Here is an 11,973-nt window from a genome sequence, read left to right as displayed (position 1 = left end):
TCACACGGAAATCTTTACAAAAATACTGTGTTTTTATAAAACACCAGTAAAACACAAAGCATAACAGCTCAAAACAACAATAGAACACCAGTAAAACACCAGTAGAACACCAGTGAAAATTTAACACAGTATACTGCAGTATGAAACTTATAAAAAAACACAGTAGAAAAATAAAAAAATACCGTCTGACAATATTTTTTAAAAAAATGGCAAAAGTTAGTATATCATGTAAATTTCCAATTAATGAAGAGTATTGTCGAGAAAAATAAGATCCAGGGTGCAAAATGTGTATTAAATTTGGCATAAGCACAAAAATAGTGTGTACTAAATTTTAGCTTATAATAAATAACACATTTCTTAATTATTACTTTGTCACTTATTACTATATTTATTAATTAAAAATTTATTTTTCATTCACATTTAAATCTCAAAATTTGCAACAATAAAAAAAATAATCATAAAAAAATAAAACAAATTAATTGTATTGAATATTTCCAATAAACATTGACTACTTATTCACTTTTTTTTTTAGCTATTTTACTTTTTATGCATTAGATATCCATTATAAAAGTAGGATAATGACATAAAATATTATTTTTTATAAAAATTTATATTTTTACAGTACTCTATAAAAATATATAAAAAAACAAAATAATAATAACAAGAAAATAATATCAAAATAACAATAAAACAACATCAAAATAATATAAAAAATATCATACATATAATAAAAAATTAACAACAAAATAACAAGAATACAACATTAAAATACACTAAAAAATTGTATTTTCTATAAATAAAATTTAAAAAACGTAAAAATATTAAAAATTTTGTACAGATTGTATTTTTATAATTTTTTTTATTATTTTTGTGTTTTTATTTAAACTATCTCTATAAAAATTGAGTTAGATATAATTTTGGTACATATTTTGTGCTAAATTTAATACATCTAAAGTATATAACACTTAATATCCTATATTAGTTAATAACCAATGAAGATGCTCTAAGAGTATATCACCTTATATTGGTTTAGTGAATTAAACATCATCAGATATCAAACCCCAAACTCATCCTCTCATGAGTTTAGTGGAATCCAAATTAATATACTTGTCATTAATCATAAACAAACAAAGACAAAAAGCTATTAAACAAAGACAAAAAGCTATTAAACAAAGACAAAAAGCTATTAAACAAAGACAAAAAGCCATTAGAGAAATAGCCAAATGGGCTTGTGAAAATCTATAGATATATAGCCCCTTATATATATATATTTAAAAGTCATGTCCTTTTATCTCTTCTTTAAGTATCTCTCTGTTAAGTAATCTTTTGAGAGAACAAAAAGGCATGATGTACAATACAATCTCATTGAAATCATCAAAATCCTTAACTGGTTTTGCTTGTCCCTAGTAATTTCTCTTCACCTATTTTAACTTTTATATTAGTCATTATCTTTGATGTTGCATCAATTTTTTACAGAACGATATGTGGGGAGTTGTGTTGTGTGAGCCCTTAACTTTAGCCTTATTCATAAAAAATAAAAAATAGTCTTAATTATATACATATGTGGGTTAACCAATGAGTTAAGAAGAGGACACATTATTATTAATTAATTACACTAATTAAAGTTCCAATGACCACCATGTATACCTAAGATTATACCAATATAGTTCTTTTCTATATACATATAAATAAACACTATTCTCATAAGAGTATCGTTATTCGATATTAATAATGCTCAGCACCTTTTAAAAATAGCGTTTTATATAAAATTTGATATTTAATTACATTAATAATAATATAATATTTAAACATCAACAATATCTTTTAGCATTTTTTTCATAATCATAACTATTCCACCAAAATCTATAAAAATTAGCAATTGTTAATTACTAAAAATGAAATGATGTCACTTAAAAAGTCAAATTGTCAAATCACTTCACAACAAATGATCATATGAGACATGTACAATGATGAGATCATGACATAAACATGCATGCATGTCTCTAACTCTAATCTTCTTGTGACCATTAATTATTTGATTTAATATATACTATTCAAATATATATATATTTATATATATATATATTGGATAGTTTGTGTGTTTTTGTAACCAAATTGTTCATTGATCATGACAATTTGCATATAGGTAATTTACACTCTCATATATTTTGGTTTTTTTTCTCTGTTTTGTTCTAATGAAAGGAACAAGATTGATACTAGAATTTTATTAAATTTATATAGTATAGTAGTAGTACTCCTTTATTAAAACACGTCTATACATATTGTAGATGTTGATTAGGATGAGAGACGTGTTTTGCAATATTATTATTATTACTATTAATTACATGTATATATAACATAGTACTAGTACTACAACTACATGGTATATATTCAACAAAGAGAAAAATAATTCATTTAAGAAAGAAAAGAAAAACACATGCAAGAGAAGATAATATGTATGACTTTTATTAGTTCATTGCAAAAGACTTTCAGCCACGTGTGGAAGTGTTCTTCTTCTCAATCATTTATATCAAAAGTCATACCAACTCTTCATAGTATACCTACCAATATATTTCAATTTCAAAAAAAAAAAAAAAGGTAAAAATAAATATGATATTTTCACTTAGAATATTAGTCGTAATCTTGTTCAGCTACGTTGTTGGGATTATGAGTTTTGACTTTTAAAAAAAAAAAAAAAAAAAAAAAAAAAAAATTAGTTGTCAAAATTAACTCTTCTAACTTGAACATTATATTTCTTTTTTTGGAGTTAAATATTTTACTTTAATAATTATCTTTATTTATTCAAAATTTAATACTAAAAAAGGGGTTAAATTTGCTGCAATACAGTAATCGTAGTCAACATTGTGAATTTAAATTTTGGAAACTCTGCAATTTAAACATAAAGAATGTTCCATCTTTCACAATGCTTACTTATCGTTCGCTTTACTGGACAACGATAGTGACATTTGTAGCTCGTGGATAACGAGTGATAAGGGTGCTTTATGATGCACTGGGATTGTCTCGTCTTGTTGACGTTTATTTAGTTATGCAATGTTGAGTATATGTTGAATGTTGAGTATGTTGGTTACACCGTGATCTGATTACTTGCATTTCATATTGCGTGTAAATTTATTAGCTTTTCTTGTTAAGTTTATGTGACTCATGTGTTGCTTCGTGGTGCAGGTAAAGGGAAGGGTAAAGCAGAGCAACCATGAGTCAGAGGTTTTCCAACAATGTACATATCAACCGCGGTGCTTCGGCTACCAGTGGCTAGGATCCACCCTTTTGGTTGTATTTTGAATTGTAACCCTTCGATGTAAAACTAATTTTGAAACAAAGTGTAAAAGTTTTATGCAGGGGATCCCCGTATTTAGCAGTGATTTATCTTTTATAAAGTTATGTTTTTATTTTAATTTAAAAGTCTTAATTACATCGCACTTTTTGTAAATTAATAAAGTTAGTTTTAAAAAAAAAATTGTAAAAGCACACACGTAACGTTCCTGTAGGATAGGACGTTACACTAACTTATTTATTAGTGTATTGTAATCTCTTTTATTCAATCAATAAAACAAACTCTATTATTCACCTCTGTTTTTTGTTCTCTTCAACTCAGCACCTTAATTGTTTCTTTTAGAATATTAATACTTCCTTTACTCGTACTACAAGTAAATTAAGATTGTATAGTAACTAAAAGTTGTTAAGGTGTTGAGAGACATGACTCTCTCGAATGCAATGTATTTTTTAAAGGAAATTTTGAAGGGTATTTATTAGACCACATCCAATATTTTTAGGCCTATTCAAATTCGATCAAAGTATATATTATTGGATGTTAGATTTTACCATTCGAACCAATCCAATTACTTTCAATCATCTGATCGATCGGTTCTATCCATTGAATATATTACTTATGTAAATTTAATTATTAAATTTGTTCGAATTTATTTAATATTTTAAAATTAATATTTTTTTAATTAAATCGAATTCATCTAATATTCTACGTCTAATATTTGAAACTCCCTCTTCATATACTTGAAACATTATTTAAATAAGTTAGAATAAATAATTGTCGAGATTTAATTAGTTTTTAAATCAAGTTGCACACAGATTTGTTTTTTCTTTAATTTTTAGAGGTCCAAAATCATTGGCAGCCACCTTTTATTTCTTATTATATATTTATATTTATATATGGATGTTTGGTTTTCTTTCATAATAAACTAATGGGTTTGTTTATCTAAAAAATTTCCCTTTGGTTATTATTTTATTAGAAAAAATCTTAGCTAGCATCAATTATAGGTTTGTATTTATAATACTTGAATTAGTAGCTATCATCACATTAATTAAAAAAAAACCTCCCACTTTATAGCTTTTTATTTTTTACCAAGTCACCATCTCGAATGAAATGAAGTTATATATTTTTATTTTAATTTATATATTTATTTATTTATCTTTAGAAGGAACGCTACAATGAAGTTAGCAGCCATTAAAAATAAACTCAGGTACTTAAAAAAATAATCACTAACGTTTTTTTCATATTTTTTTAAAAAAATAAAAATTGATACTCACAACTAGTACTATAAATACGGGTTGGGCTTTTTGATACGGCGCGAGCCTGAAAAGTACGAGCACGACTAGACACGAAAAAAATATAAATTTGGTCACGACACGACACAATGCTACAAATTAGAATGACACGATACGAAAAATATGTCTTTAAGCACAACACAACACGAGAAGCACGAAAGACACGACATGTAAACACGAGCAAACTAACTTGAAAAACATGACAGACGACAAGTTCAAAAAGTATGGCACGATATCTTAAAAAACCTTATAATTTAAGAAGAAGAAGAAGAAGAAGAAGAAGATATGAATTTATTAGGGCTTTTTTTAGTTTTAACCAAAAAAAAAAAAAGTAACAATATTACAAAAATATTTTTAACTGGCCAAATAAATAAATATACAGCCCAAATAAAAAAAAATTACACAAATACCACTTACACACACCTTCAACCCAGGATCCATGCTTCCTGGGCAACTATCGCGCAACCACGCAGCAACCCAACGCAACCGAAACAAAAATTCAACCAGAAAGAGAACCACCATTAATTTCGGCGACTTCACCTGAGAAGACAACCAGAATTAATCAAAACAGGGGCTGTTTCATATTCATAAAAAAAAAAGTGTAGAAAAACTACTACGAAACTAAAATTCAACCGAAAATCCAATTTAATTTGCATAAAACTAATGTTCTGACTTCAATTTTCAGATCTATAAAAGGCAGATCTCAAAAAGTTGAACTGGAGTATAATCCAAAAAAAATCACGTCAATACTATAGTAAAATGTTTATCCTGGTGTATTTTCGTTGTTTTCCAAATTTTTAATGGTGAATTTGTTCATATTAAATCATAAAGAGACATGTAGATAAAAATATGTACGTGAAAACACTGTTCTGATTTTTAATGTTTCACAATAGTTGCATAAATATTTTGCTAACAGTTATTTCGTCTGATTGAAACCTTCGTCTGATGCAACATTCGGTCAACCACCCAACAACTACCCATAAACTTTTGTTTGAGATTGAAACATTCGTCTGATGCAACCTTCGGCCAACCACCCTACAACCATCGTCTGATTGAAACCTTCGTCTGATGTAACCATCGCGCAACTACGCAGCAACCACCCTGTAACAATCATCTGATTGTGTAAGTGATAATGTAAGTGGTATTTTAGTAATTAAAATTACATAAAAGGTATAAATGTTGTCCACACCTTATCGATATATTTTTATAAATAAAGTGTCAATTTATATTTTCTATGTAATAATTCTAATTGATTAATTATAAATAAGTTAAAATAATAATGAAACTTAAATATTATACTGAATATTATAATTTTATAATGGGTTAATTGCGACAAAACTTCCAATAGTTTCACTTTGGTTGCACTTAACCTCTAAAACCCAAGTTTTGCTGGCAAAACTCCCAATACTCCTGTTCTATTAGCACTTTAACATTCCCGCCTATTTTAGGTGTTAAGTGTCATGTTGGACTGTCTACGTATACATCTACGTGAGCACAGTGTATACATGGTACAATTTTATTGGTCCACGTAAAAGATTATTTAAAAAAATAAAAAAAATTGTAAATAAAATAAAAAATATTTTTTTTATTTTCCAAAATTTTTTCTTTTTTTTCCTCTCTCTCTCTCTCTCTCTCTCTCTCTCTCTCTCTCTCTCTCTCTCTCTCTCTCTCTCTCTCTCTCTCTCTCTCTCTCTCTCTCTCTCTCTCTCTCTCTCTCTCTCTCTCTCTCTCTCTCTCTCTCTCTCTCTCGCTCTCTCTCCCCATCCAGGGTTTTCAAAATCCTTGGGCAACCACCTCGGTGATTCTCCGACCACCCCTAAGCTATCGTGATCTCCTCTCTCTCTCTCTCTCTCTCTCTCTCTCTCTCTCTCTCTCTCTCTCTCTCTCTCTCTCTCTCTCTCTCTCTCTCTCTCTCTCTCTCTCTCTCTCTCTCTCTCTCTCTCTCTCTCTCTCTCTCTCCCCATCCAGGGTTTTCAAAATCCTTGGGCAACCACCTTGGTGATTCTCCGACCACCCCTAAGCTATCGTGATCTCCTCTCTCTCTCTCTCTCTCTCTCTCTCTCTCTCTCTCTCTCTCTCTCTCTCTCTCTCTCTCTCTCTCTCTCTCTCTCTCTCTCTCTCTCTCTCTCTCTCTCTCTCTCTCAGTGTTGATCTAAGGTTTTCAAAAATATTGTGCAGCCACCACAGGCCACCTCAGCGGTTCTCCGACAACCCCCAGGCCACCTTGACGGTTGGTGCTCTGGTAAGTCCTCTCCTCTTCTCACTTCTCTTATTATATTTTCTTATATGTTGTTTCACTTTTCCATATCTAGGTGAAGAGGGAGGCAATTTATAAATTTTTACCATCTTATTTTGGTTTAAGAAACTGTATTTTGGTGTTTTATGATTTGCAATTTTTACTGTTTCAGGTGAGCTTTTATTGGGTTTCTGTGGTGGTGTTTTATGTGACAGTCAATAGTCTTGTGATCCGTAAGGAGATATATCGGATAAGCTATTTAATCCCACATCATCTAGAGTAGATCAAGTGTAATGATTCTGAGACTGTGTAGGTATGTGACTGCACAATTGAAGAGGGTTGAAATAGATTGATTGAAACCACCTATATCAAAAGTTCATCTTGTTTTCTAGAGTCCCATCACTTAAGAACTTTAAAGTTAAGTGTGCTTGACTTATAGTAATCTTGAGATGAGTGACCTGTTGGGAAGTTTTCCTCGGAAGCGTGTGAGCAGGCCTGACCCTGAGTATAGGTGGGCTAGGCTTGTGCCTAGGGCCTCACCTAGCCCATACCAAAAAAAAAATTCCTTTTAAAATTATAAATTTTATTTTTACTGATTTTAAAAAATATCACATTTTTTTTTCTAATAAGGACCCAAGAATATTTTTTTTTTCGTATGACTTACTAAATTTTAGAAATACTCGTATTAGTTTGCAGAGCCAGTCGTCAGAAAGCAGCCAAAATAACATACCATATATAAAAGTCATTAGTCCATATGGTGAAACTCAAAAAAAAAAAAAAAAAAAAAACTCAATAAAGATTTAAAGTAGGGACGTTATAAAATATAGCGCATCATATAGTACTACTACAATGTGCTATTTTATAAGAATTTAAATTTAATTATTTATAAGAATAATTTATAACTTATTACACAAATATAAAAAGAGTATTATATATAATGATGTGTTTAATTGGAATGGGTGAGAAGATGGAAAATGAAAAAAAAAAAAAAAAAAGTATTACATTGATTTTTTAATATTAATTTGTGAAATTTCTGAGGAAAAGGTTTTTAATTGTTTTTTTTTTTAAAAAAAAAAATGAAGCCACATATTTTCAAAATACTCTCAAAATGTTAGCTCACAAAATGTGTTTTTTTCTTCATCGTATTCATTATAGTGGCATAATGTTTACTTAAAATAGAATTGCATGTAATCATTTGTGTGTAATGACTCTCATATTCTTATTTATCCCCTAATGGCCTTATTTATTGTTTAATTTTGTTTATTATATTTACTCTTTAAATAAAAATAAATTATTCCTTTTAAAATTTAATCTAGTTCATGTTATAAGAGTATTATTTTTAAAAATAAATAAATAAATTTCCCCCAATTTTTTTTTTCTAAAAAAAAAAATCAACTTAAATCAATTTTTAAAATTTATTCTTATTCTTAATTAACAAGAATAATTCTTTTTTTAAAAAAAAAAAAATCTATCACATTTTTTTGTGTTAATTTCAATAATATTTCTTTTGTGATGTTTTTTTTTATATATTTTTATTCTAATAATATGTCATGTACTTTTGTTTTAATTCTTTTTTTGTCCTAATATTTTAAAAAATACATTTTATTCTGTATATGTAATTATTTTTATAATGTGAGTGGCAAGAAAAAAAAAGTAAAAATTAAAAATATATATTCTTAATTCTTATACAAAATAAAACTAATTAAATGAGGTGCATTTATAATTTAATAAAGTGCAAATAAATCTCCTACTTTTTAAAAAATAAAAAAATCCTAATAGACCCTTGAATTAAGATAATATACAAGGCTTCTTCCTTGTATCACTTCATATTAGCATTTATAAGTTCTTAAAACTAGGCTATATTTCATATGCTATAATAATACAACACTCATTACAATCTTATTAATATATATACTCTATAGAAGTTGACATTTGGCCAACTTAATTTAATATAAAGGAAGAAACAAAATGTTCAACACATTGATAGAATATAAATATAGTAATAATATTACTCAATAATTTATAGTATACATTAATGACATCCTCCAATAATTTCATAGCAAGAAGAAGAAGAAGAAGAATTATATGTACTACACAAACCAAAAAAAAAAAAAAAACCCTTTTAATAATTTGTCCCAAAATATAGTTCTACCAATACAAAAATCCCTCACCAAACAAAAATAAAAGTCCTAATATAAGAAAAATGTCACCTAAAAAAAAGGGTGTTTGGAAAATCACCAAAGTTCAACAAAAATTTCACAAAGCATCACATATAATAAATATATATATATATGTATACATAACAAATAAAAGGTAATTAATTAAGTAATTAATTAATTAAACTAAGAAATAACACAAGCATTTGGATTTTCTTCTATACTTTGGACATAATAATATTGAGTCATGTGAGGATTATAAGCTCTATAGGCATTAACAAGAGCTGCAATTTGTTGTTTATCATCAATAGGCTTTTTTTCATCTGGTTTTTTTTCATCTTTCTTTTCTTTTTCTTTTTCTTCTTCTTTTTTCTTCTCTTCTGGTTTTTTCTCATCTTTTTTTTCTTCCTTGGCTGGTCCCACTGATACAATCTCTGTGAACCAAGTTTTTCTCAATTTGCTCACCACTTCAACTGGGTCTACATCACCCACTACTGTCAACTTCTTCTCTTTCATGTCCATAGAAATCGAATCAATGCCTACACATATTCAAAATAATTTGTTCATGTAACAACACAAATTAAATTAAATTAATACTTGAATTAGTAGTATTGTTGAGCTCAAATATTTGGGCCTATGAAAGGAAGGATAGGCCCATGAAAGCCCAATAGGAGAATTGGTTAGTTACATACCTGAAAGAGTTGAGACTTTTTTGAGAGCTTTTTGCTTAGCTTTATCATCATGTAAATCCAATTTCACTATTACTTTCTGCAACAACCAAAAAAAAAATAGGAAGTTAAAACCCAATTCATAATTTAAAAAAGTGATTATAACCCATGAAAGATACATAATAATAAAATACAGAAGAAGAATAATTTTGTGTAATAAAGCTTAATTAAGAGAATAATAATATTGTTGAATAATATATGAGGGAAATTTCACCTTCATTTTCTTCACTTGGGTTTTTGATAAGGACTTGATTTGATGAGAAAGTAAATAATAGTAAATGAAAGATTGTTTAAAATGAATTGAAGAATGAAGAAAAAGAAGAACAAGAAGAAGAGAGATGAAGAAGAGGAAAGCTCTTGGAAAGAGAGAGAGAAAAACAGAGACTTTTCTTTTGTTGTGAGAAAGTTGGGAATTAATGACCAAAGAACTAAAGTTTGATTATTTATATATAAAAGGGCTAAATTCAAGTCAAACTAAGGCAAGAAAATGTTTTATTGAAATTTATATGAATTGATTTTTGGTTATAAGCTCATCAAGTCTCATCTCATGCCTATGCTTGGACAAAGTCAAGGGGATTTTTTTGGGCTTTGTATTTGTTGGATTGTTGAATAAGTATTGGTAACTAGTGTTGAGATTGTCAAATATTTTGCTATTTATAGATCTCATTTTATTTTTATTATTGTGTGTGGTGTGAGGTTTAAGGTATAAGGTGAACTAACCACTTGAGGCTTAGCCTCAAGTGGCCATAGGTGAGTGTGTGTGTCTTGGAGGTCTTAGGTTCGATACCCAAGTAAAAACATGGTTGTAATATATAAACGCTTAAATAAAAAAATGTATAAGGTGAACATATCATAGATTGATTGTTTAATTTTAATGCCAGTAATTGGTAGCGAAGTTCTCTTATGCGTTAATTTTTATACATTTAGTTTTCTTATTTTTTTTAGTGACAAAACGCCCTTAAATTTACTTTGTTTTGTAAATTAAAGGTATCAGTTAAATATCACTGTTAAATACCAACTTGATGACTACTGTGTACACATGTATGTACGTGAAAGTTAAATTTCGAAGCCAATACAATAATAATTCAGCTGTTATTTAACGGTGATATCTAGTTGATACCTCAAATTTACAAAAAAAAAAAAAAAAAAAAGGTAAACATAAAGGAGTTTTGCCACAAAAAAAAAAAAAAAAAAAGAATTAAGTGTAAAAAATTAAAACATAAAAAAAATTCGTTCCAAATAACCCTTTTAATTTTATTATAAGGGTTTCATGGTTTAAATTGAGGGACAATTCTTATGTATATAGAGATGTACTTAGTGTTTTGTTGTGGATTTTTTTGGTACAGCAAGAAAAATATGAGTCAACACAAAAAAAATATATAAAATTAGGCACAATAAAAATTATGAACTTAAAAATGGTACAGCACGCAAATACAACACAAAATACAAATATAGTAGCAAAATACATGAACACACTTATATAAAATATGCATTAAATCCATAAATATTTATTTATTTGTTTAGTTCATAAGTTTATATAGTTAAAAAAAATATCTAAATCCCTCTTGTTGGCAAGTCTTAAACATGTGTTAGTGGCTGTTGAGAATTGTGGGGTTCAGTGGAGTAGCCTATATATGTTCTTATATATGGCTCAATACTTTTACATTTAATCCATGTGGGACAATATTCTCTAATATCCCCTCTCAAGATGGTGGCTATTTTTGCTCACCAATCTTGAATCACCTTATCGCATGCCTTGTCATTTGCTTGCTTATTTTTTTTTTTTCGGATCTCAGGCGTCTTTGCACCATCTGGATCTCGTGCGGCTGGCTAACCATCTGGATAGGTGTGGATCAAAAGCCTGCTAGGGATATGGCTTTGATACCATGTTGAGAATCATGAGGTTCCATCTCAAAACCAATTGGCAATGAGTGGCAAAAGTTAATCCATGTGCGACAATGTTTTCCAATAGTGGCAAAAGTTTTGGGGAATTTTCATAAATAATCTTTTTTAATATTTATTTACAATTTTATGGCGTGAAGTTTTTATTTATAAAAATATATTTGTACAATTTTAAAATTACAAAAATGCATTTTGCTCAACAAAAAATAAAATAAACAACGAGAAATTAACCTTGCAACAATTATAAATAATAAAATGATTATAAAAATAATCTCATGACAACTATAATACAACTACAAATAAACTATAAGACAACTTAAAGAAAATATTTATTAGTTTTACGGAAGAAGTATTTTTTTAAATAAAAAAA

At 28.1% G+C, this 11,973-nt stretch overlaps 1 protein-coding gene across 1 annotated transcript; it reads right to left on the bottom strand.

Annotated features, from left to right (window-relative positions):
• Positions 1-8,803: 8,803 nt before the first annotated feature.
• Positions 8,804-10,251, bottom strand: LOC115715748 (heavy metal-associated isoprenylated plant protein 39). Its single transcript, XM_030644418.2, has 3 exons — positions 9,916-10,251; positions 9,666-9,741; positions 8,804-9,512 (listed from the first exon to the last, which is right to left on the bottom strand). Exons 1-3 carry the CDS (start codon positions 9,919-9,921, stop codon positions 9,160-9,162), a joined length of 435 nt encoding a protein of 144 aa, XP_030500278.1. The 5' UTR covers positions 9,922-10,251; the 3' UTR covers positions 8,804-9,159.
• Positions 10,252-11,973: the final 1,722 nt, after the last annotated feature.

The sequence above is a fragment of the Cannabis sativa genome, chromosome 5 (genome assembly GCF_029168945.1).
Source record: "Cannabis sativa cultivar Pink pepper isolate KNU-18-1 chromosome 5, ASM2916894v1, whole genome shotgun sequence".
Classification (NCBI taxonomy): domain Eukaryota; kingdom Viridiplantae; phylum Streptophyta; class Magnoliopsida; order Rosales; family Cannabaceae; genus Cannabis; species Cannabis sativa.
The sequence above is the reverse complement of the archived record's forward strand: the minus strand, read 5'-3'. Positions and strand labels throughout refer to the sequence as shown.

What these genes read in the sequence shown, in the direction of transcription:
- LOC115715748 (XM_030644418.2), bottom strand. An exon ending in AAAAGTCTCAACTCTTTCAG is followed by an intron (nt 9,513 to 9,665) that starts GTATGTAACTAA and finishes GAATATGTGTAG; the next exon opens with GCATTGATTCGATTTCTATG.